At 43.2% G+C, this 21,101-nt stretch overlaps 1 protein-coding gene across 3 annotated transcripts in view; it reads left to right on the forward strand.

Annotated features, from left to right (window-relative positions):
- etv4 (ETS variant transcription factor 4) overlaps positions 1-21,101 on the forward strand; it is a 117,494-nt gene that overhangs the window by 21,227 nt on the left and 75,166 nt on the right. For all 3 annotated transcript variants that reach the window (XM_072487256.1, XM_072487258.1, XM_072487259.1), the window contains one exon: positions 2,325-2,378. In XM_072487256.1, the coding sequence (XP_072343357.1) occupies positions 2,325-2,378 (54 nt within the window). The remainder of the gene's footprint in view (positions 1-2,324; positions 2,379-21,101) is intronic.

Genomic DNA, 21,101 nt, shown 5'->3' on the forward strand with positions numbered 1-21,101 from the left:
TTAATTTATAACAAAAATGGAAAATGTTAGAAATACATAGTGGGTCTTTGGTGTTTGAAACTATAGCTGGAGACTAGGGTCTCTACTTACCTACAGCTCTGTCTTCCACCTCTCCCCCCATTGCTAGTAGATAGTAGACTCATTCTGTATTTCAGCATTGTCGATTTTTAGTTCAGATTTTCAGCCTGTCTTTAAAAAAAACTTCTTTAACTCCTAAGCTTCCCCTTCCCACCCATGCGTCATTTAAACATGTTATTTACGCCGATTGTTTTAATTTGTTGATTGAATAGTATACAATTCTGCAGTAATAAATTGATTTCTTCTATTGGTTCTTTTACATCTAAAGATTTTAATTTGTTCTGTGCTGTCTATTCAGTTTTGATCTTCATAAAAAGTTTAAATGTATGATACCACATTGCGCAACAGGACAATGATACTTATTAAATAGAGGTTATTTTCACCTTTTTATGGTAAAAGTGAGAATTAATGATTGTGCAGTGTGTATAATATAATTTCAGATCTTTATTTTTTATTATGTACCCTTGGTAAAGGCAATTTTGTTAGATTGTATAGGGACAAGTTATGGGTGGATTCCATTAATTAATGACCAAAACTTAGACCTTTAGAAAGGGATTACGGCTTTAAGAAGGAAGTTAACATAGATGATCCACAACAAGCCCCGGTGTAGAGTCTTTAATGCATTTTATGTTTTAAAAAATTGCTGCCAACTCTTTGAATACCAGGTTTCCTCAGTTCGGCAGAACTTCACTTAATTGGAAATAACATTTGAGAAATGCTGAAAAACAATTACCTTGTAACTTTCAATGGGTGGCAAACCGAAATGGTGCATCCACATATATCTGGTGAGCTATTCAATGCATGTAAACCCTGCCGTTGGGTGGGTATCTTTTTTTCAATTAAGAGGCAATGTAGCATTGCTAGTACACCTACCCTGTACATCTTTAGGTTGTGGTAGTGTGGGAACTTAATATTTCATTCATGTTTTGAAATTTAATGAAGGTTACGATATTTCAAAATTAAAAAGGGCAGATTTCGGTCTTGTTAATTAAAATGGGGGAAATGTAATGGGGTCTCCCATCATTGGAATATCTGTGAGTCTTCAGAAATAAAGATTGCCATTTCAGTGCTGAATGGGATTGACGTTGCTCAGGCTACCTATGGCCTGATGATCCAAAGATGTGGCCAAATATTAACACTAAGCACTAAGCTGAATATTTCATCAGCTGGAAGCTGATTTCAAATAATAACTTTGCAGCAAGTATTTTTAAACAGTGACTGCTGTTGTGTTATAAAGTACCGTGACGGGGTGAGAAGAAATTGTCTCTAAGTTAAACATTTATTCCAGGACTACATGTAAGTATGCAGTGGTAGAGAGCGGAAATGTAGTCTTGCGCGTTTAACGCTCCGTGGTCTAAAGATTATTTCTTCATTTATCTCATTTGGTTTCAAGAGGATATTATTCAAGTCAATAATAACTTGCCGTGAGATCAGAGACATATCCCATGTAAAATATTTGTTGCCTTTTATTTCACAGTCGTTCCTTTTCCCAAACTCCTAATCGCGCGCACTAGTTTTGCATTGAGTGGCCACGATACAACTTCTACCAACTGATACTTGGTCAGAGAGCTTGTGCAATGCACATATCTCTGCTCGTTCCTGCTGGGGAACGTCTCTACAAAAAATACCGGAGCCTGCATCCACATTTTCTTTAATTGTTGATCAGGAGCTGTACTATCGTAAACCTATTAATAGCCAGGCTTTGCTGTGTTCATGGCTGTTGCTAATTTGTGACGGGAGTCGCGTTCTTTAAGCAGCATAAGAATGGCACCTGGCACTTTGTCAGTGAGTAACTGCACCATTTATTAGCTTAACAAGCCATACAGACTAGGTAAATCCAATATAGTTCCTTTTGTGAACTGCTAGCTGACCGCTGCCAGAGTGCTGTAATCAGTCTGGCTTGATGGACAAGAGTGAGTCAACAGAGGATTTCCTCTCCCGATCACCAGTGACCCTTGCTGGAAAGTGTATGGGGGCAAATATAAGCTGAGGAAGGAGTCGGCTCAGTAATTATCCCCATTGCTAAAAAGCGTATTATTCGCCCCCTATGTCGAATGGTCTTCGGGGGAATATATATGTGTAGAATCAGATGCAACAAGAGTCCTGCTGCTTTGGGGCCAGTTTCCAATTGTACTGAGGTCCTAATAATCTTCCACAGAACTAAAGTGTTCTTTGGAGTGGGGGAGGTGGGGGGAGGAAGATGTTTTTTTAACAGTTCTAAAATTTTCCTTCTCTTCATGTTCCAGCTCAGGTTCCAGACAGCGATGAACAGTTTGTACCAGATTATCACTGTGAAAGCCGTGAGTATTTCTCTTCTCACTCTTTGCCTTTGACTGTGTTTGGGTGATTTGGAAACCTCTCTTCAGGAAATCGGATTTGGGCTCCGCAGAAAGCAAATATGCAAAAAACTGCTTCCCTCACATTACAATCATAGATCACTGATGCAACCATGTGGGAGAGAATTCAACTATGTGTGCGAGATTTCAGAATAATTTGAGGGTTTGGAATGAAAAGAAGAGGGGAATATAATGCATGCCACAAGAACGGAGAATGGTAGTGTAGTGGTAATGTTACTGGATTAGTAATCCAGAGGCCTGCACTAATGATCCAGAGACACCAGTTCAAATCCCACCATGGCAATTGGGGGAATTTAAATTCAATGCTTGATTATATCTGGAATATTAAGAATGAAACTAATGGGTGGCACAGTGGTCAGCACTGCTGCCTTACAGCACCAGGGACTCGGGTTTGATTCCGGCCTTGGGTGACTGTGTGGAGTTTGCACGTTCTCCCTGTGTCTGCATGGTTTTCCTCCGGGTGCTCCTGTTTCTCCCATAGTCCAAAGATGTGCAGTTTAGGCAGATTGGCCCTGATCGATGCGTGGAATTACAGGGATAGGGTGGGGGAGTGGGCCTAGGTAGAGTCCTGTTTTGGAGGGTTGATGCAGACCTGATGGGCCGAATGGCTTCCTGCACTGTCGGGATTCTAGGGATTGTCATAAAATCCTATCTGGTTCACTCAATTTTTAGGGGAGGAAATCTGCAGCCTTTTGACACCAGATTACACCAACGTGGTTGTCTCTTAACCCCTCCCCGAAATGGCTTAGTGAGACTGTAAGACTGCTCACCATGACCCGTTGGGGTGGGCAATAAATGTAGGTCGTGCCAGCAAAGTTTGAACCCCAAGAATGAACAAACAAAAAACATACTCTCCTCTTCAGCCTATCCCTCCAGCATGCTTGCTCGAAATAATAAAACCTACATTTTATTGAGTCCAGAATGTTGCTGGGATGAGGAACTCGGTGTTTGTACACAAGTGGAATTTGCACTCTTATGTAAACCAACACCTCTAAATGAGCGTTTATACAATGCTAGGATCTGCTTCCAGCATTGAATAACTGAACCCTGCAGCCATTTTGCAACGTAAATGTATCACAAATGGCAAAACATGAACCAGTCTACATCTGCTCAATCAGTTGTTTCCTCCCATCAGGAGGTATTTTTGTCATGTGATGTGCCCCTCCCCCATCACTGACCCATGAAGTGAAAGCAGGCAGCCCTTCGCATTTTATGAATGGGTTGGTTGTAATCTGTAACAGTAAGAGCTGGCTGCAACAGCTCATTATGAGCAGGAAGTGCTTCCATATATGGTCATTAGTTTGTTTTACTGCTGATGAATGGCTGACAGGTCTACAAGTGCCTCTCGCCAGAGAAATGACTTGTTGCATAATGTGTTTTATCAGTAAAAGCTAAAAAGCACAGCCAGATGGATTACATTTACCCTCGCAACACACTCGCTCTACAACAAGAGGTTTTCTGCATCGACAAATTTTGTTTTCTCGGCAACATTTTGTACTGATGTTTGTCTTCTCCCCAATGTCTCGGAACCCCAGCACTAATCGAGACTTGGTATCATTTTGTGTGTTAGCACACGATAATTCCACTAATTTGGAAAATAAAGCACTTTTGTTAACTTATAGCTATTTAGAAAGTTTATTTTTTGCCAATTTAAACCAGAACATTAAATTGACTCTCAGTAATTTTACTTTTCCGTTTAAAAAACGAGTGTTTTCTCTCTTTCACAGTCTTTCTCACTTTTTCCTGACCACCTTGCAATCGCAAAGTACCTGGGCCACTGTCCATCAATTGTAGTCTAAATCAGCCAAATGGTTTGCAAAATTGGTCTGGAAACACCACTCTTGTCTTGCCACTCTACGAGGCGAGGCAAGTACTCAGCCTCCTATGAGTATTTAAAATCTGCTGGAAAACCTCAGCAGGTCTGGCAGCATCTGTGGAGGGAGAAACAGAATTTAAAATGTTTAAAAAATCATATTCTTAACGTTACAGAGCCAATGCGTAGAGTGGACAGGGCAAACCCTTAATCCACCTGATTGCTTGCTCCCAAAAACAATTCAAATTGAAGCCAATAAGAATAATAATCTTTATTATTGCCACAAGTAACCCATGGTCTCCACAAGAGAGACATACAAGATCCAAGCTGACAAGAAAAGGCATTGAGGGCAGCATGGTGGCACAGTGGTTAGCCGTGCTGCCTCACAGCACCGAGGACCTGGGTTTGATCACAGCCCTGGGTCTGGCAGCATCTGTGGAGAGAGAAATAGAATTAACCCTTCAGGTCCGTATGACTCTTCCCGCTCTTTAGCTCTGAAGAAGAGTCACAGAGGCTCGAAACTCTGTTTCTCTCTCCATCGCTTCTCGGCCTTTTGGCTAAGATCCAGCATCAGATCAAACCCAAGATGGGATGCAATGCCTTTTCTTTTTTTAGAAAATGTTTCCAATTAAGGGGCAATTTAGAGTGGCCAATCCACCTAGCCCGCACATCTTTGGGTTGTAGGGGCGAAACCTAAACCTAAAGCAAACACTGGGAGAATGTGCAAACTCGACACAGACAGTGACCCAGAGCCGGGATCGAACCTGGGACCTCGGCGCCGTGAGGCAACAGTGCTAGCCTACTGTGCCACCGTGCTGCCCAAAGATGCAATTTTATTGAACAAAAGCCAGTTACAGCAATTGGGGAAGGGACTAGAATATAAGAGATTCAGGATTCAGCTTCGTGTTCCGAATTATTAGATCAGCTTGCTTATAACAGGAAATTGAGGTGATTTTGGAACGAGCCTTAACACCGGGTCACAGTAGGTGAGATTTAAGAGTTGTTTAAATGCGAATTATGGAATCTACATTTGAATTGGATTTAAAGTTTGTCCTTCTTGCCTTGGGTTTCATTTTGGTTTGAATGCAAAACCGCCTGTGGGGCTAGGTTTGTGGATTTTGTCTTGTTTCTGTTCAAGTTGTAATCTGTAATCAATCAATGGAGAAAAGCCCCGGTGACATGATACCATTGTGATTTATGTTCAAAAATGTTGTATTTGCGCTGTTGCCCAGTGTGCCAAGCTTTGTTGTGAAAATCAATGTTCCTGCATTCTGTCTGCAATTAATTGTGTGGGCCAGCTGATATTTGGTTGGCTGAAGTTAAACCAAACAGGCCATTTCCTGTCCCACAAAAATGCCTCTAATATTGCATATGCGCTCCTGCATGTGTTCACTCAAAGGCTATTGCAATTGTGAGGGAAAACATGATTTTAAGCTCCAGTCAAACTGTTCAGCTGTGTGCTTGCAAATTGTCAGCACCACCAATGGCCAGTTACCTGCCCCTGCAAAATAAGCTAACAGAAGGTTAGATTTAGTTTTGTTTCCTTGAGTCCGCTGAGAGCAGCAAAGCAAGACTCGCTTTGATTCCCTTTGCTTGTAGCTTAAACATTAATTTCTTGCCAGGTGATGAATGGCCCTTTTGACTGGACTGAGCCTGAATGGTGTCCAAGTGTAGCAGCGATGGAAGCAACTCTAATTCCACTTTCAACCCTCGCTGTCAACGTGGCTTAACATTTTTAACCCAACATCTTAATCTATTCAGACTCCTGCACTGAGTTCCAGATGCATTACGGTGCCAATTACTTCAGGGGGAAGACAACATAAGGAAAACTGGCCATTTATTTACATGGTGGTGGCTTGCAACTCTGTCAACATCCTAATGTGTAAATCTGGGGTGTGATGTTGTAAGGCCCATTGATTCAGAAGAAAGGTGGATAAAATCAGTGTTTGCTTCGAGTTAAAATGACACTTTGTTTCGGCACAGGACAATAGGAAGACCTTGAACACGAGCGATGAGCTCTTTGAGTTTTATCACAGGGTTTTAGATTCAACTTTGTCTAATTATACAATCCAGTTCCTGAGGCTGAAAAAGTGTGATTCCATAATGTATCCTGCCGCCTCTGTAATGTTGGCTGTTAACATTATTAAAAGAAGAAATCCCAACTCTGTTTTTCAAACTTTTATCCCCAACACCCACGTTTGCCAACCGATCTACCTTTGGGACCCATGCCAGCCGGCCTTCTCGACACATGCCACCTTTGCTTACCTTTAATGCGAAAGAGGAGTCTGCTTGACCCTCATGAACTCACTACAAACAGGTTCACAGGAAGAGGGGACAATGCACATATTAGGTGCAGAGTCTAGTCAATTCCTTTTTCCCATCTTCATCTTTGAGATAACGAAAAATCCAACCTCGCACATGTTGGTCGTCATTCATGAACAGTCACAACAAAATGCTTGTTTTACTTAGCAGTGGTCACTCCTAGGTGATGCTGGGATGGCACAGCGCCAGGCACCTCTAGGTTCAATTCCAGCCTTTGGTGACTGTCTGTGTGGAGTTTGCATATTCTCCCTATGTCTGTGTGGGTTTCCTCCGGATGCTCCAGTTTCCTCCCACATTCCAAAGATGTGCAGGTTAGGTGATCAATTGCCCCTTAGTGTCAAAAAGGTTAGGTGGAGTTACTGGGATAGTTGTTGGCTTAAGTAGAGTGCTCTTTCAAAGGGCTGGTGCCGATTCGATGGGCTGAATGGCCTCCTTCTGCACTGTAAATTCTATGATACTATGAAATGGCCTCCTTCTGCACTGCAGGAGGTCTATGACTTCTAAATAACTACCAGGGACCATTGTGTAGCTCAATGTTGAAGACCAGCTTTGGACTTCTTTTCCTTGCAATTTCTTCCTGTCTGTTGCTATGACTGATGCTGGGAAATGATCCCACCAGCACTGGCAGACCTGATTTCTTGCCCATCCACCTCTCTAAATGCCAGCCCAGAGAGCATTTGCAAGCTTTGAGTATGGGCGCCTGCTAGGTGAACTCAAATCACTTCCTCACTTGACAAACCACCGACCTGACAAGATGGCTAAAGCAAGAACCTAGATGTTTTTTCCTCTCTTATCTAAGGGGTAGTGACAGTAATATACTACTGCCACCCTTTCTTCAGATCCATTAACTCAGCGCACACCAAGGACTGATAGTCTCATGTATGGATCTGTGGCACGTCAGGCGATGCATTCACTCCCAGATGGGAGCGATCAGCACACAAGATGTGGGCCAAATGCAGCCTGTAAATTCCTTCATGAGACCCCTGGCTTTATGTTTTAAGTGGCAGCTGTAGTTAGCGGTTCGGCTTCTGAGTCAGACGGATGTGCGTTCCAACCCCACTGGATTTGAGCACATAATTTAGGTTGAAACATCATTGCTGTACTGAGGCAGTGCAATACTGTCAGAGAGGCCATCTTTTTTAAATATAAATTTAGAATACACAATTACTATTTTTCCAATTAAGGGGCAATTTAGCGTGCCCAATCCACCTACCTTGCACATCTTTGGGTTGTGGGGGTGAAACCCACGCAGACACGGGGAGAATATGCAAACTTCACATGGACAGTGACCCAGGGCCGGGATTCGAACCTCAGCGCCGCAGTCCCAGTGCTAACCACTGTGCCACCGTGCTACCCTGCAAAGCCATCTTTTGGATGAGATGTGAAGACCCTTCTTCATTCACTCTGCCGGGTGTGTGTAGTTGATCCTTTAGCACTAATCAAAGAACAATAGGCAATTGTTCTTGATGTCCTCGGAGACATTTATCCCTCAACAATACACCACAGATTATCTGTTCATTTACTTTACTGTGCATAAATTAGCCATGCTGTGTTACAGCAATGATTACACTTCAACAGAAGTATTTAATTGGCTGTGAAGTACTTTGGGATGCTGGAGGTTGAGAATGACAGTGTTGAGACAAGTATTTTCATTAAATTAATGAAGCTAATAGAGTTGACCTGCAACTCTTTAATCTTCCTAAGCCTGTAAGGCTGGAAAAGGTTATTCCTTGATAGATTTAGGCCAGTCATTCGGACAATGTTTAAGAAACTGTGGCTAAAACGCTGGATAAAAGCAAATTACTGCGGATGCTGGAATCTGAAACAAAAGAGAAAATGCTGGAAAATCTCAGCAAGTCTGGCAGCATCTGTAGGGAGAGAAAGGGCTAACGTTTCGAGTCCGATGACTCTTTGTCAAAGCTCTTTGTGGCTAAAACACTGCAGTTTTCAAGTTCCAGTCCATCACCAATGCGTGCTCCAGCTAATGTGCTCATCCCTTCTGAATCTCCCTTATCATCACTCCCATGTATTTCCCCTCCCACTCAGAAACCTGTTTAAGACTCTGCCCTTCAATTTGGATTTTACCCCCTCCTCGTCCTGTTACCCCCTTTCTTCCTAATTAGTGTTCGCTCGCAATCCAGCATCGAATGGATTGTTTTGTAATGCAAGCAGTTGTTGTGTATGTGTACACACCTTGAACAGCTGATACCTGCCCAAGTGCTCAGTCACTTAGTTTCAGAGAATTGGGCAGCCGGTGAGAATCTCGTTTCCCTACGTGGGATTTTGTGCGCACATCGCCATTTGCGCTAGCAGCAAACCCACAGAGAATCCCCCTGCTAACATATTTTGGGAAGATTCCATCCACTGTGTTAAATCGCAGCAATTTAAAATGGGAAAACTGAAAGTGAATTCCGGCTGTACTCCAAATGTTGTTACGACACCTTGGGCCAGTGCATGGTCAATTCCAGCACCACTTGACCCATAGTCGCAACAAGGTTGAATTTAACTTTTATTTTTAAAATACCCAAGGTCTTTGGCTGCCCAATAACTACAGTCACCAGGCTTGCAAATTTAAACACAATTAACTTTTTATTATTTTTTTAAAAAAAAATTTAGAGGACCCAATTCATTATTTTTTTCCAATTAAGGGGCAATTTTGTGTGGCCAATCCACCTACCCTGCACATTTTTGGGTTGTGGGGGCAAAACCCACGCAAACACTGGGAGAATGTGCAAACTCCACACGGACAGTGACCCAGAGCCAGGATCGAACCTGGGCCCTCAGCGCCGTGAGGCAGCAGGGCTAACGCACTGTGCCCCCGTGCTGCCCCACTTTTTATTATTAACAGTAACTATAATTAAATAGGCAACCAATGCAACTGATTAACTAATATCCAATCTCTAACCTCCCCCTCCCCCCTTTTTACTCCCCCACCTTCCACAACACACACAGCCAAACAAACACCGAGGGGTGTAAATAATGATGAAAGTAAAAGGATAAGAGTCTATGTTTCAGATGGACGACTTCCCGTTAGTTTCTTCTTCAGTCTAGGTTTTCAGGTGGATGTTATCTTTTCTTTTAGCTTGTAGTGGTTTTTACTGTAGCCTCACAGAAATAGCAGGTAGCCAGCAAGAGAGAGAGAGAGAGAGAGATAGAGACAGCTTCTTCTTTCAGGGTCTAGAAGCTTCTGCCTTCAGATAGTAGGCATCAGAGCAGAGAGAGAGAGATAACTTTCCACCTTGAGGGTCCAATGGCTTCTCTCGGGTTCTCTGAAAAAAAACCCTACCTGACTGGAAACACTCACTGTTGGTTGCCAGGTAGAATACTGTCCCTCGCCAATCCAGGCCACCAGAAAAAACAATTGGAACAAACCCCTTCAAGCACTTGGGTGCCATAACATCTGGGTTCTTGTGCCCAAAATACAAAACTTTATAACACAGTGTACTATTTTGGAACTTTAAGTTCCTTACTTCCTCTGCTCAACTTAAAGGTATGTCTCCATTAAAGATCCATGGACCAAAAATGATAAATACAAAGGGCTCCATCGAACTGCCACGAAGTGCTCGAAAAGCAACACACCCGCCGCAACGTAGCTGAAAGGAGCCAGGAGAGCCCGCTCCCAGAATCTACCCAGCTTGCAAACCTCGCAAGCGCTAACACAATCTCACAAGATGTTGCAATGTGAATCCTGCCCATTGTGGGTGGGATCACATCTTGGTAAATGTGCATATTAGAGCGAGACAGCTAGTCTCACTACAATTTCTCCCTAACAGATCCTCTTTTTACTTATCTTCCCTATTATGTATTTTCTTTTATTTCCTTTTCTTTTCATGTACTTAATGATCTGTTGAGCTGCTCGCAGAAAAATACTTTTCACTGTACCTTGGTACACGTGACAATAAACAAATCCAATCCAAATATGTAGTTTCCTGGGGCACCCGATGCTTTTGGATCTATCCCCTTCACCTCGGAGACCACAGGCGAGTGTCGTTCAGTACTGCTCCCCACAAACGGATACCAGACGGAATGGCACTTGTGGGGGTCTCCCGGGGGATCGGTGGCCCCCAGGTGAATGCCCTTTGGCAGGGTGGTTCCATGGCACTGCTGATGCCACCTGGGCACCATGGCAGTGTCAGCCTGATAAACTGCCAGTGCCACCAGGGTGCCACCTATCACTGCCAAGGCGCCAAGCTAGAATTCTTCATGTGATGGTGATTGGACTGGGGTGCCCTGCGTGGCTGGTGCGGGGGAGGGCTGGGACCCCCTTATAGTGAGTTGGGGCTTGGGAGGGGATCAGGGGATGTGTCGGGGGCTCTAGAGATTGGGATGCCATTTTAAATGGTATTAGAGGCTACAAATGGCCGAGTTCTGGCGAGCGGTGCTCCTGAGTGCAGAAAACAGGACCATGTGTGGCCTTGGCCGCGATTGCCCCGCTGAGGCCCCCTATGTAACCCAAGTGACGTTTGATAGCATTGTGTCCTCAGCGCTGCCAGCCCTGGAAACATGCGGCTAAACACGCTTGCGTTCCCATTTAGTTAAATCGCACCCAAAGGAATAGGAACTAAGGGAATCATCAGAAAAGGTTGGAATTTGTAAAGTTTATTGGCAAGTAGTTTCCCCAGAGACTTTCCTTTCTAAGCATTTGTGCCCCTCTTCTGGTTACTATTTGATTATGAACCTGCATGCATAAGTCATTTTAGAGCTATCAAAACGACAATTCTTTTGGAGCAACCAACAAAGCATACGTTATCCATAAAGCGTTTGTTTTTTAATTCATTTATGAGATGTGGGCATTGTTGTCATCCTTAATTACCTTTGAGACGGGTGGGTGCAGATTATTTAGTTTGCTCAACTACCTACTTCTTCAATACAGAGACTGCTGTTCTGCACATTCAGATTTTTAATTACTTTACAACCAACTCGATAATGTTGGAATTAAATAAATAGACATGAGCCTAATTGTGCTAATAATTGAAGGTGGAAGGGCTGCACACTAAAGAATGGGCTCTTCAGCATCTGTAGAGAGAAAAGGAACTGAGTATGTTGTGTATAACCAATTGGGTGGAAAGATTGAGGCAGGGAAGAGAAATTTCTGAAGTGCTGACTTGCACTTTATCTTTCAAAAATGTATTGTTTTTCTCTTTATAGATGCAGACGCATCGGTGTATAAACTTGAAATATTCTTTGCTTTTACTTCACCCTGCCAATTTTTAATAACTTTTAATGTTAATAAATCAGCCCCTCCTCCCCACCATCCAATTTAATTTTATTTATTTTTTGCTTAAGGTTTAATGAGTCTTTCTCATTAAGTGTTCAGTTTTGCAACCCACATACATTTTAACATTAGATGAAAGGCCCCTTAAAATTTTTTTTATAGCAACGGCTCCTTTTTACGCAAACCTATTAATTGTATAAATTGGACAACTTAGCACCACATTATACATTAAACAGCAGATTTGAGTACATGATTTTTAAATTGCTTGTGAGAAACATGAAGGAAAGGTCCAAATACCTAATTGAGTGCAATTATCAACCAGCATTTTTCTAAATGAATTAATTATAGATTACACCAGGCCTTGTGAATAGATGGTGGAATATTGGTGATGCACCTAACACAACTCGCTGTACATGGGAATTAAGCGACTGTTTGAGAAATCACTACTCTAGTTGAAAATGTAGCTTGTGTCTCCAACTATTCTATTCCAATATTGAAATGTATCTTAATGGAGAGGCATTGCCCACCCATGGTCAAATCAGGCAATTCTCTGTTTGTATCACTCATTCATTGGTATCAATTAAACTCTCTGCATAATGAATTTTCATTTATCATTCTCATATATTGCTGTAAGTTACCTCCCTACTTCTATAGTGTCTTCCAGGCATATGCGCCAACACACCCACTCTGTGTATTCTATTCTGGTCATCTTTGTTTCCTTTTACGTGCCCCCCAAACCTTCTCTCTTCACTGTCCACAGGGTCCAAGCCTTTAGCTATCTTGTCGTCAGAACTCTGGAGTGTCTATCCAAATTGGTTTCATCCTGTCAGTTTGTTAGCTCTCTTGCCTTCTTCAGGAACCTCCCTCTTTCACTCACTTCCCTTAATACCTTTCTCTCAGCACTGCGTTGACTTCAGTTTTGTCCCTACATTAAAGGTGCAATCTGAGTGCAAGTTATTGTTGTTATGTTTTTGTTGAGTGGGCCTTTTATTGAGGTGGGGGAACAAAGCGCAAGAAGTTTGAAAAAAATAAGAAAGAAGACGGCATATGTCGGGAAGTGTAGTTAAATGATGACTTTCCAATGCTGTTAGTTGTTGGAAGAAGGCGGATGTCTCCGCAGTTTAGAGATCCAGGGTGGGGTGAGATTTGAAGTCGACACAAGAGAAGGGAAAACAAAAAGGCCATCATATTTGAGGCTTGGGGACAAGAAGAAAGAAACTTCTAACGAAGCAATATGAGCACCGTTTCATCAATTTACAGATAAAAGAATTGCTGATATCTAGAGACTAGGATTGTCTATCAGAAGGCAGTGGACATATCTGATCGTGCTGGACTGTGTTGAAAAGCATCAGCAAATGACGAGGAAGAAAAACAAATTAGCCGAGATTCAACATGGAACTGGTTAAAGAATGGTTGAGATGTGTGGTGATGTATCGAGAGAGAGGCACCACATTACAACACAAGGTTCTTTCCTTACTTTTTCTGGAGGTAAATTGTTTCTGACAGCACCCAGCTGCTAAAAATAAGTCCAATATTCTCAGACACGTTTTATAAATCCTGTAATTTTAGGCAGCCAATCCCTTATTACAGTAGCAATCCTGCACCCACTCGCAAAATATGGCAAAGCTAGTCATTTGAAAGTAAGGACGGAGCTAATCATTGAGCATGATGAAAGCATTAGCCCTCCAATTCATGTTGTGTATGCATACAAGTGATTTAAATGTCACTCTTATGAAAGAGATTGCATTATCGTTGGAGCTTTATGGTGAGTACATTGCCATATTAAATGGCATTACAGTATTACTATGTCAATACCGTCCAATCTCTGTAAAGTTATAACTAATATGGAAAGAACGATTGGACTTGGTTGAGAGTTTCTAATGCAGTGGGCGTCCCAGAATCAGGTCTGCTGCTTATCCAGACACCTTTTGCAAATAGTTTTGTTTCTGATAGAACACGTACAAGATTTTAATGCACCACATTCGGGCCCACTTAACCTGCCTGTCAAAGGAATATGAATGTAAGTCAGTTGGAAAATGTGCTATTTATTTCTTCCTCCTTCCAGTTTTTTTTTTCATCTCTTCAAGGAGCTGAATCGTGCGAGATTACAGTCCATATGACCCAGCATTACTCTCTTTTTTTTTGTTGTTGCTCTTTCTTTATATTCCTGCGATAACACATCCTCTTCATGGGGAAGGGTCGAGTAGGTTGGGCCTATATCCATTGGAGTTCAGAAGAGGAAGGAGTGATCTTATTGAAACGTGTGACATTCTGAGGGGACTTGGAGGGTAGCTGCTGAGAGGGCATTTTCCCTCCTGGAGCAATCCAGAACCAAGAGCAACAGTTTCCAAATGAGGCGTCTCCGACAGTAAAATTTCTTCTCTCAGAGTCTTTGGAATGATCTTTGGATTTCCTTACCCCAGAGAAAAGTGGAAGTCGGGTCTTTGAATATATTTAGAATAGACAGATTTTTGTTTAGTGGGGAGGGTGGGGGCTGCAGCGGCTGGGGGGGGGGGGTAAGAGGTGTTGAGGCCACAATCAGTGTAGGCCCAAGGGACCAAATCAGCTGTGCTTTCTATTTCTTGTTTTATTTGTGAGTTGAGACTCTGCACTGGCATGCTATTTGACATTATGGACACCACCATCAAGCTTACTCCCATCCACATTCAACATTAACTCCTGATCCTGGGTCACTGTCTGTGTGGAGTTTGCACATTCTCCCTGTGTCTGCGTGGGTCTCACCCCCACAAACCCAAAGATGTGCAGGGTAGGTGGATTGGTCACGCTAAATTGCCCCTTAATTGGAAAAAACCCAGAATTGGGTACTTTAGATTTATTTAGAAAAAAATTAACTCCTGCAGATTTTTCTCCCCCCTCCCCATATAGGGGCTCTAAAATCAAGTACAATACCCCTATCTAAGAGCAGCTAACTAGGCAGGTTCAAACCTGCACCTTTCCTGATCTGCATCTCAGTTCCACCCAGAACACTGGATTTATCAACCGTCAGGAGAAAGTTAAGACCTAAATGCATATATGACTTTCTTAAAAATTACAAAGGACAGAATCATGCAACTTTTCTTAATGTAAGATAATTTTTGGTATGCAATGTTCATCTCATGTTTTTGATGTCAGACATTTTTAAGAAGCCAGTTTACTCCACCTTAATATTGTCCGGTGGAAAGTTTTTAAAGTCCTTCTTGCTTTTCACACAAATCACACAGAATCCCTGCAGTGTAGAAGGAGGCCATTCGGCCCATCAAGTCTGCACAAACTCTTCGAAAGGCCACACCACCGAGGCCCAATTCCCTACCCTATCCCTGTAATCCCACCTAACCTTTGGGCACGGAGGAAAATTTAGCATGGCCAATCTACCTAGATGCACATATTTGGAATGTGGGAGAAACCGGAGCACCCGGAGGAAACTCAAGCAGACACCGGGAGAACGTGTAAACTCCACACAGGAAGTCATCCAAGGTCGGAATCAAACCCGGGTCCCTGTGCTGTGAGGCAGCAGTGCTGACCACTGTGCCACCGTGTTGCCCCGTGCAGCAAACACGATAATCAAATTACAACTAAATAATTGAACTCACAATGTGTTTACACAATCCCGAACATCATTATGAAAACAGTTTGTGCTTTGATTTCAACTGCAGCAGTGGCCGAATATTTGCCTAGTGTGTAATATTCAGAAGGGGAACAATCCGCATAGTTTTTGTTCTTGACTGTTGGCCAGTTGCCTCTGCTGGAAATGGCTGCCGGCAGTCCCGGCTCGCCTGCTGTGCTGCTCGGTCAAGCAAGACTCGAAATGTAATTAATGGCCTCTTGGAGTCAGTTATTGGCACACACTTGGCATCCATGAAACCATGGCCCGAATTCTCTGGACGTTGGGATACTTTTCTCCCGCCTACAGCACACTCCCCCTCCCCCTCCAGTTGCCTAGCAGCATGGAGTGGCTTCAATGGGAAATCCCATTGACCAGCGTGACCAGCGGCGGGTGTCATAGAGAATCCCGCCACCAGCGAATGGCGCACCACCGAGAAACATGCGGCTGGGGTCCGAAGAATCCCACTCCATAACTAGCAAGGGTCAGTGTATAAGGGGAACTGGGGAGTTACTGGACAAAATTGGTGAAGAAAATCAAAACTAAATGATTATATTTCGCAGCTAAATATTTCATTCTGATGTAGGGTTTCATAATTTTTTAACATTAAAGATGAATTTTGATTGAGTATGAGAAACTGTCTGGTGGCAGAAGGGTTAATCAATACAGATTTGAGGTAATTAGCAAAAGAACTAGAGACCACAAGACATAGGAGCAGAATTAGGCCACTCGGCCCATCGAGTCTGCTCCGCCATTCTATCATGGATGATATTTTTCTCATCCCCATTCTCCTGCCTTCTCCCCATAACCCCTCATCCCCTTATTAATCAAGAATCTATCTATCTCTGTCTTAAAGACACTCAGTGATTTGGCCTCCACAGCCTTCTGCGGCAAAGAGATCCGCAGATTCTCCACCCCTCTGCCTGAAGAAATTAATGCTCATCTCTGTTTTGAAGGATCGTCTCTTAGAGGCAAGAAGAAGTGGATTAAATTTAAAAACCCAGCGAGCTGCTATGATCTGGATTTCACGACCTGGAAGGGTGGCACATGTAGTTTCAATAATAATTCTCAAAGGGGAATTAAATAAACATTTGAAGGGACACAATTTCTACAGCTTGAGAAAACGAGCAGAGGAGTGGGACTAAAGCCAGAATAGACACATTGGGCTGAATGACATCTTTTGTGTGCTGTATCCTTCTATAATTTTACCATTCCTCAGTACCTTAGAACAATTGTTACTGGAATAAAACTCTACTTATATCGGTGGAGATCCCAGGGTGGCATGTCAAGCTTGTAAAGAGAAGATCAAACTTGCATTTATTCCAAAGAGCTGGCATAGACATGACAGACAGACTAACCCCTGATTCTATTCTATGTCTGTTTAGCACTTAATCACATCCACAGGATGCTCACAAATGCTTCACAACCAGCGGTTTAATTTGCTCTGAAGCTCAGTTAAGCGGGCAGAGGGAATAGCCACTTTGCACGCACAAGGCACCACAAACAGTATGTGAATGACTAACCAGATCATCTGGTTTTGGTAGCCTTGGTTGAGGGAGAATTCCTTGCTGCTCTTTGATCAGTAGCATGGGTTCTTGTGCGATCAGCTGAGCAAACAGACAGGGCCTCATCAAATATACAACAGGAAATCTTTTTTTTAATATAAATTTAGAGTACCCAGTTCTTTTTTTCCAATTAAGGGGCAATTTAGCGTGGCCAACTCACCTACCCTAATCTTTCTGGGTTGTGGGGTAGGATCCCACGCAGACACTGGGAGAATGTGGAAACTCCACACGGACAGTGACCCGGGGCCGGGATCAAACCTGGGTCCTTAGTGCCGTGAGGCAGCAGTGCTAACCACTCCGCCACCGTGCCGCCCTTTTCAACAGGAAACCTGAAGGGATCCTCTGCCATTCCTTGTGGGGTAAACTAAGAAAATGTTTCCAATCCAACCATTTTCCTCTTTTTTTGCAGTTAATGATCACACATTAACATTGATACATTAATGAATATAAATACAGTAACTGCTGTCTTTGCGTAAGTTACAACTTAGAATCAGTTTACAGGTGGATTAAAAAAAGGTACATTTTCCCCGGTGCCTCGGTTTCTAAAGGCCATTATTGTCTGTGATTAGTGAGTAACTAGTTAACGGACTCAGTATGACTGCACAGTAATCTGAACAGCCCAGTTTAGAGAAGGAAAATCAATGCCAAGGCTCCTCTGCCTGATCACTTCTTGTCCAGTGGTCCCTTGTGGAAAGTACTTATATAGACATCAGACCAGGACAAGTTTGAACAGGATTGTGTATCACCCCTCACACAATCAGATACACTGCTCTGGCCCACTGTCTTTATGAAGAATGAGCATTTGGGTAAACGGTGTCCAGTACTGAAGGATGCATAAAGCTGCACAGTTCCACTAATCAGCACCTTCGAGATAGGAGAGGAAACATTCAGGTGGATAATGCTCAGTATCACAATTCCTACCATCAGTTGAATGCATGATGATTATTTAGCATTTATTCCAAGAACAGCAGTGTAAGCAAGACTTAGGGTTAGCACTGGTGCCTCACAGCGCCAGGGACCTGGGTTCAATTCCGGTATTGGGTGACTGTCTGTGTGGAATTTGCTCGTTCTCCCTGTGTTTGCGTGGATTTCCTCCGGGTGCTCTGGTTTCCTCCAACAGTCCAAGGATGTGTAGGTTAGGTGGATGGGCCATGCTAAATTGCCCCTTAGTGTCCAAAGATGTTCAGATTAGGTGTTGAGCTAGGGGGAGGGGGTAGTGGGCCTAGGTGGGGTGATCTTTCTAAGGTTTGGTGCAGACTCGATCTGCCGAATGGCCTCCTTTGCACTGTCGAGATTCTATGGATTCTAAAACTTCAAACTTCTTTCAATTTAAAACAAACGATAAACAGATGGATTGGCTTCCTCTCAAGGCTCTGCAGTTGGGGTTGGGGGTTAAAGAAATGTGTTCTTTCATGGGATATGGTTGTCAACGGCAAGGCCAGCATTTGTTTTCTATTAATTGCTCTTGAACTGAACAGCTTGCTGGACCATTTCAGAGGGCAGTTAAGATTCAATCACAACGCTGTGGGTCTGGACACAGATGTAGGCCAGACCGGGTAAGGATGGCAGATTTCCTTCCGAAAAGAACACTGGTGAAACAGATGGATTTTTACAACAATCGATGATAATTGTCATGGTCACCATTACTGTGTAGAGGGCAGCACATGGCACAGTGGTTAGCACTGCAGCCTACAGCGCTGAGGACGCGGGTTCGAATCCCGGCCCTGGGTCACTGTCCGTGTGGAGTTTGCACATTCTCCCCGTGTCTGCGTGGGTTTCACCCCCACAACCCAAAGATGAGCAAGTTAGGTAGATTGACCACGTTAAATTACCCGTTAACTGGAGGAAAAAATAATTGGGTACTCGAAATTTATAAAAAATAAAAAAATTAATGATCACCATTGCTGAGATTAGTTTTCAATTCCAGATTTTATTAATTGAATTGATATTCCTTCAGCTGCCGCGGTGGGATTTGAACCCACATCCCCAGAGCATTAGCCTAGGTCTCTGGATTACTAATCCTATGATATTACTACTGCATCACCAACTCACTTCAGGTGAGTCGATAAAGAGTGCTGCCAATCTTATCTTCATCTGCAATGTGTACATTTCAGCAAGGCTCATGGGTAATAATCAGTGGCTGAGGACAAATGTGGAGGCCCCAGCACCACGCAACTCAGATAGTGGAACCTGGGACCTTTCTGCCCTTATGTGACTACAGTGCTGCCTGTGGTGACTCATAGAGTCATGAGGTAAATTCATCCATGTAATCATCTACTGGCCTTCATAAAAACAGCAAATATATTTTAGATGTTTTAGCACACAGAAATTGAACTTATTGTTCATGGTATAACTGTAATATCACAACAGGGTGAAACTTGCAAACCAAGCCACGAAAAGCCTTTCAATCTTGCATTTCAGAGGCTCCGATAATTAGGCATTTCACCCTACCCTACCAGATAAAACAGCCTGCTTTTTGTTTCTCCTTTCATGTATGACTGCCACCTTTAGCAACTGTCTACTTCAAATCTAGCTGCTAGCTAATATTTTGGTTGTCTGCATCCATCTGGTTATTGTCAGTTGTTGCCCTTTACTCCATTTGGTCGTGCAACAGCTGTGGCTCAGGAAGGCCATTTTAGTTCTTCAAAAGTTCATGTGCTCTGAAACCAAATTAATATTTTTGGTAGCAGGGCCGAGAGACGACTTGCTCTCCAAACTCCATACCCATCCCCACACTGTCCATAGGATTCTAACAGGAAAAGAATGGCTGGGGGCACCAATAAAACAGCATCCTGAGACCATTCATCAGTGTGTATTTGGGAACTCCCCTGATTACCGGTTCTCCCTTGGTTGATAGTGAACTCCAACTGACAGAACCCCCGCCGCCCCAACTCTCTCTCGAGTATAAGGTTTCCAAGTATACGGTAAAGTCACCATAGCCCCAGATGACCGTAGGCTGCTTTCCTCTTTGAGGGGGAGGGCTCACTAGTGGTGATTTAACCTGAGGATCACCACACCTCAGGCGAGGGGTAAGGTTGAGAAGGCGGAGCCTTCTTGAATGACCATGTATTCTCTGGCTGTTAAAGTTTAGAATAAGTCCAGTTCTGCCCAAGTCATGTTACTCGAACAATTGTACACGGTGATGTAAAAGCTCTCCAGGACTTTCCTTGTACTCCGAGGTGTCTGGCAGGAGGAATAGTGACTGCATTCTTGACTGGCTTATTGTGAAACCCCCAACCCCAACTGCAGAGCCTTGAGAGGAAGCAAACCCATCTGTTTATCGTTTGGTTTTAAGCCTTTTCCTCTCCAAAAACAACCCAAATGATAAATCTAACCAATCAATATCATTTCTGCACTGAAGTCGAACAGCTATCTCTTTTTTTTTAATTAACTCTCAAAGCCCTATTATAGGGTTTGTTAAGCCAGCCATGCATCGTTCCACTTTATTGAGCAGATCAACAGGGACAGACAAATCAATCAGCTACAAAAATATATTAAACAGATTTGAAATAAGTGAGCCGGTCTATTAAAGCGTGATGTCATGCACATTAACTTTTACCAGATAACTAACCCTGGGACAATGTATTTTATTACTTAACGCGACTAATAAAAGTTGACTACTGGGGGATGATCAAAGAGAACATTGGAATAATATGTTTCCTTTTTGTTTTGTTTCCATTCTATTTTCTCCCTTTTTCTCCTGAAAGTGGTTCCACTCCGGTTTATTGCCTAAATGATTATTCCCCATCTGTTAGCCAAGGCAAGTGAATGCTGTAAACCTCTTAAACTGCCACATGCCATTCCGCCCAATGTTGACAATAGCATGCATTTTCCAACAGGAGTCACTGGATGGGATTCAGCAGCAGAGTGTTGCCATCACTGAAACCCCCTCTACCCCCCTCCCCATCCTTGGCTGACACATGCGCGAACCATTCGCAGTGTGTGCCCCTACTTCAGGTGAACTCAGTTAACTCAATACAGGCTGTTGGTCAAATCTGAGGGGATTCTGCTCCAAGTGACTCAATGCTACACTACTCTGGCGCAGACCGCGATTGTTAATACTGCAGAATAAAATAGGAGCGGATATGCTCAGCACATTGATGCCTGACTTTCTTCAGCATACATCCGGACTTTTCCCTCGTAGCTGCTT

This window comes from Scyliorhinus torazame, chromosome 21 (assembly GCF_047496885.1).
Source record: "Scyliorhinus torazame isolate Kashiwa2021f chromosome 21, sScyTor2.1, whole genome shotgun sequence".
Classification (NCBI taxonomy): Eukaryota; Metazoa; Chordata; class Chondrichthyes; order Carcharhiniformes; family Scyliorhinidae; genus Scyliorhinus; species Scyliorhinus torazame.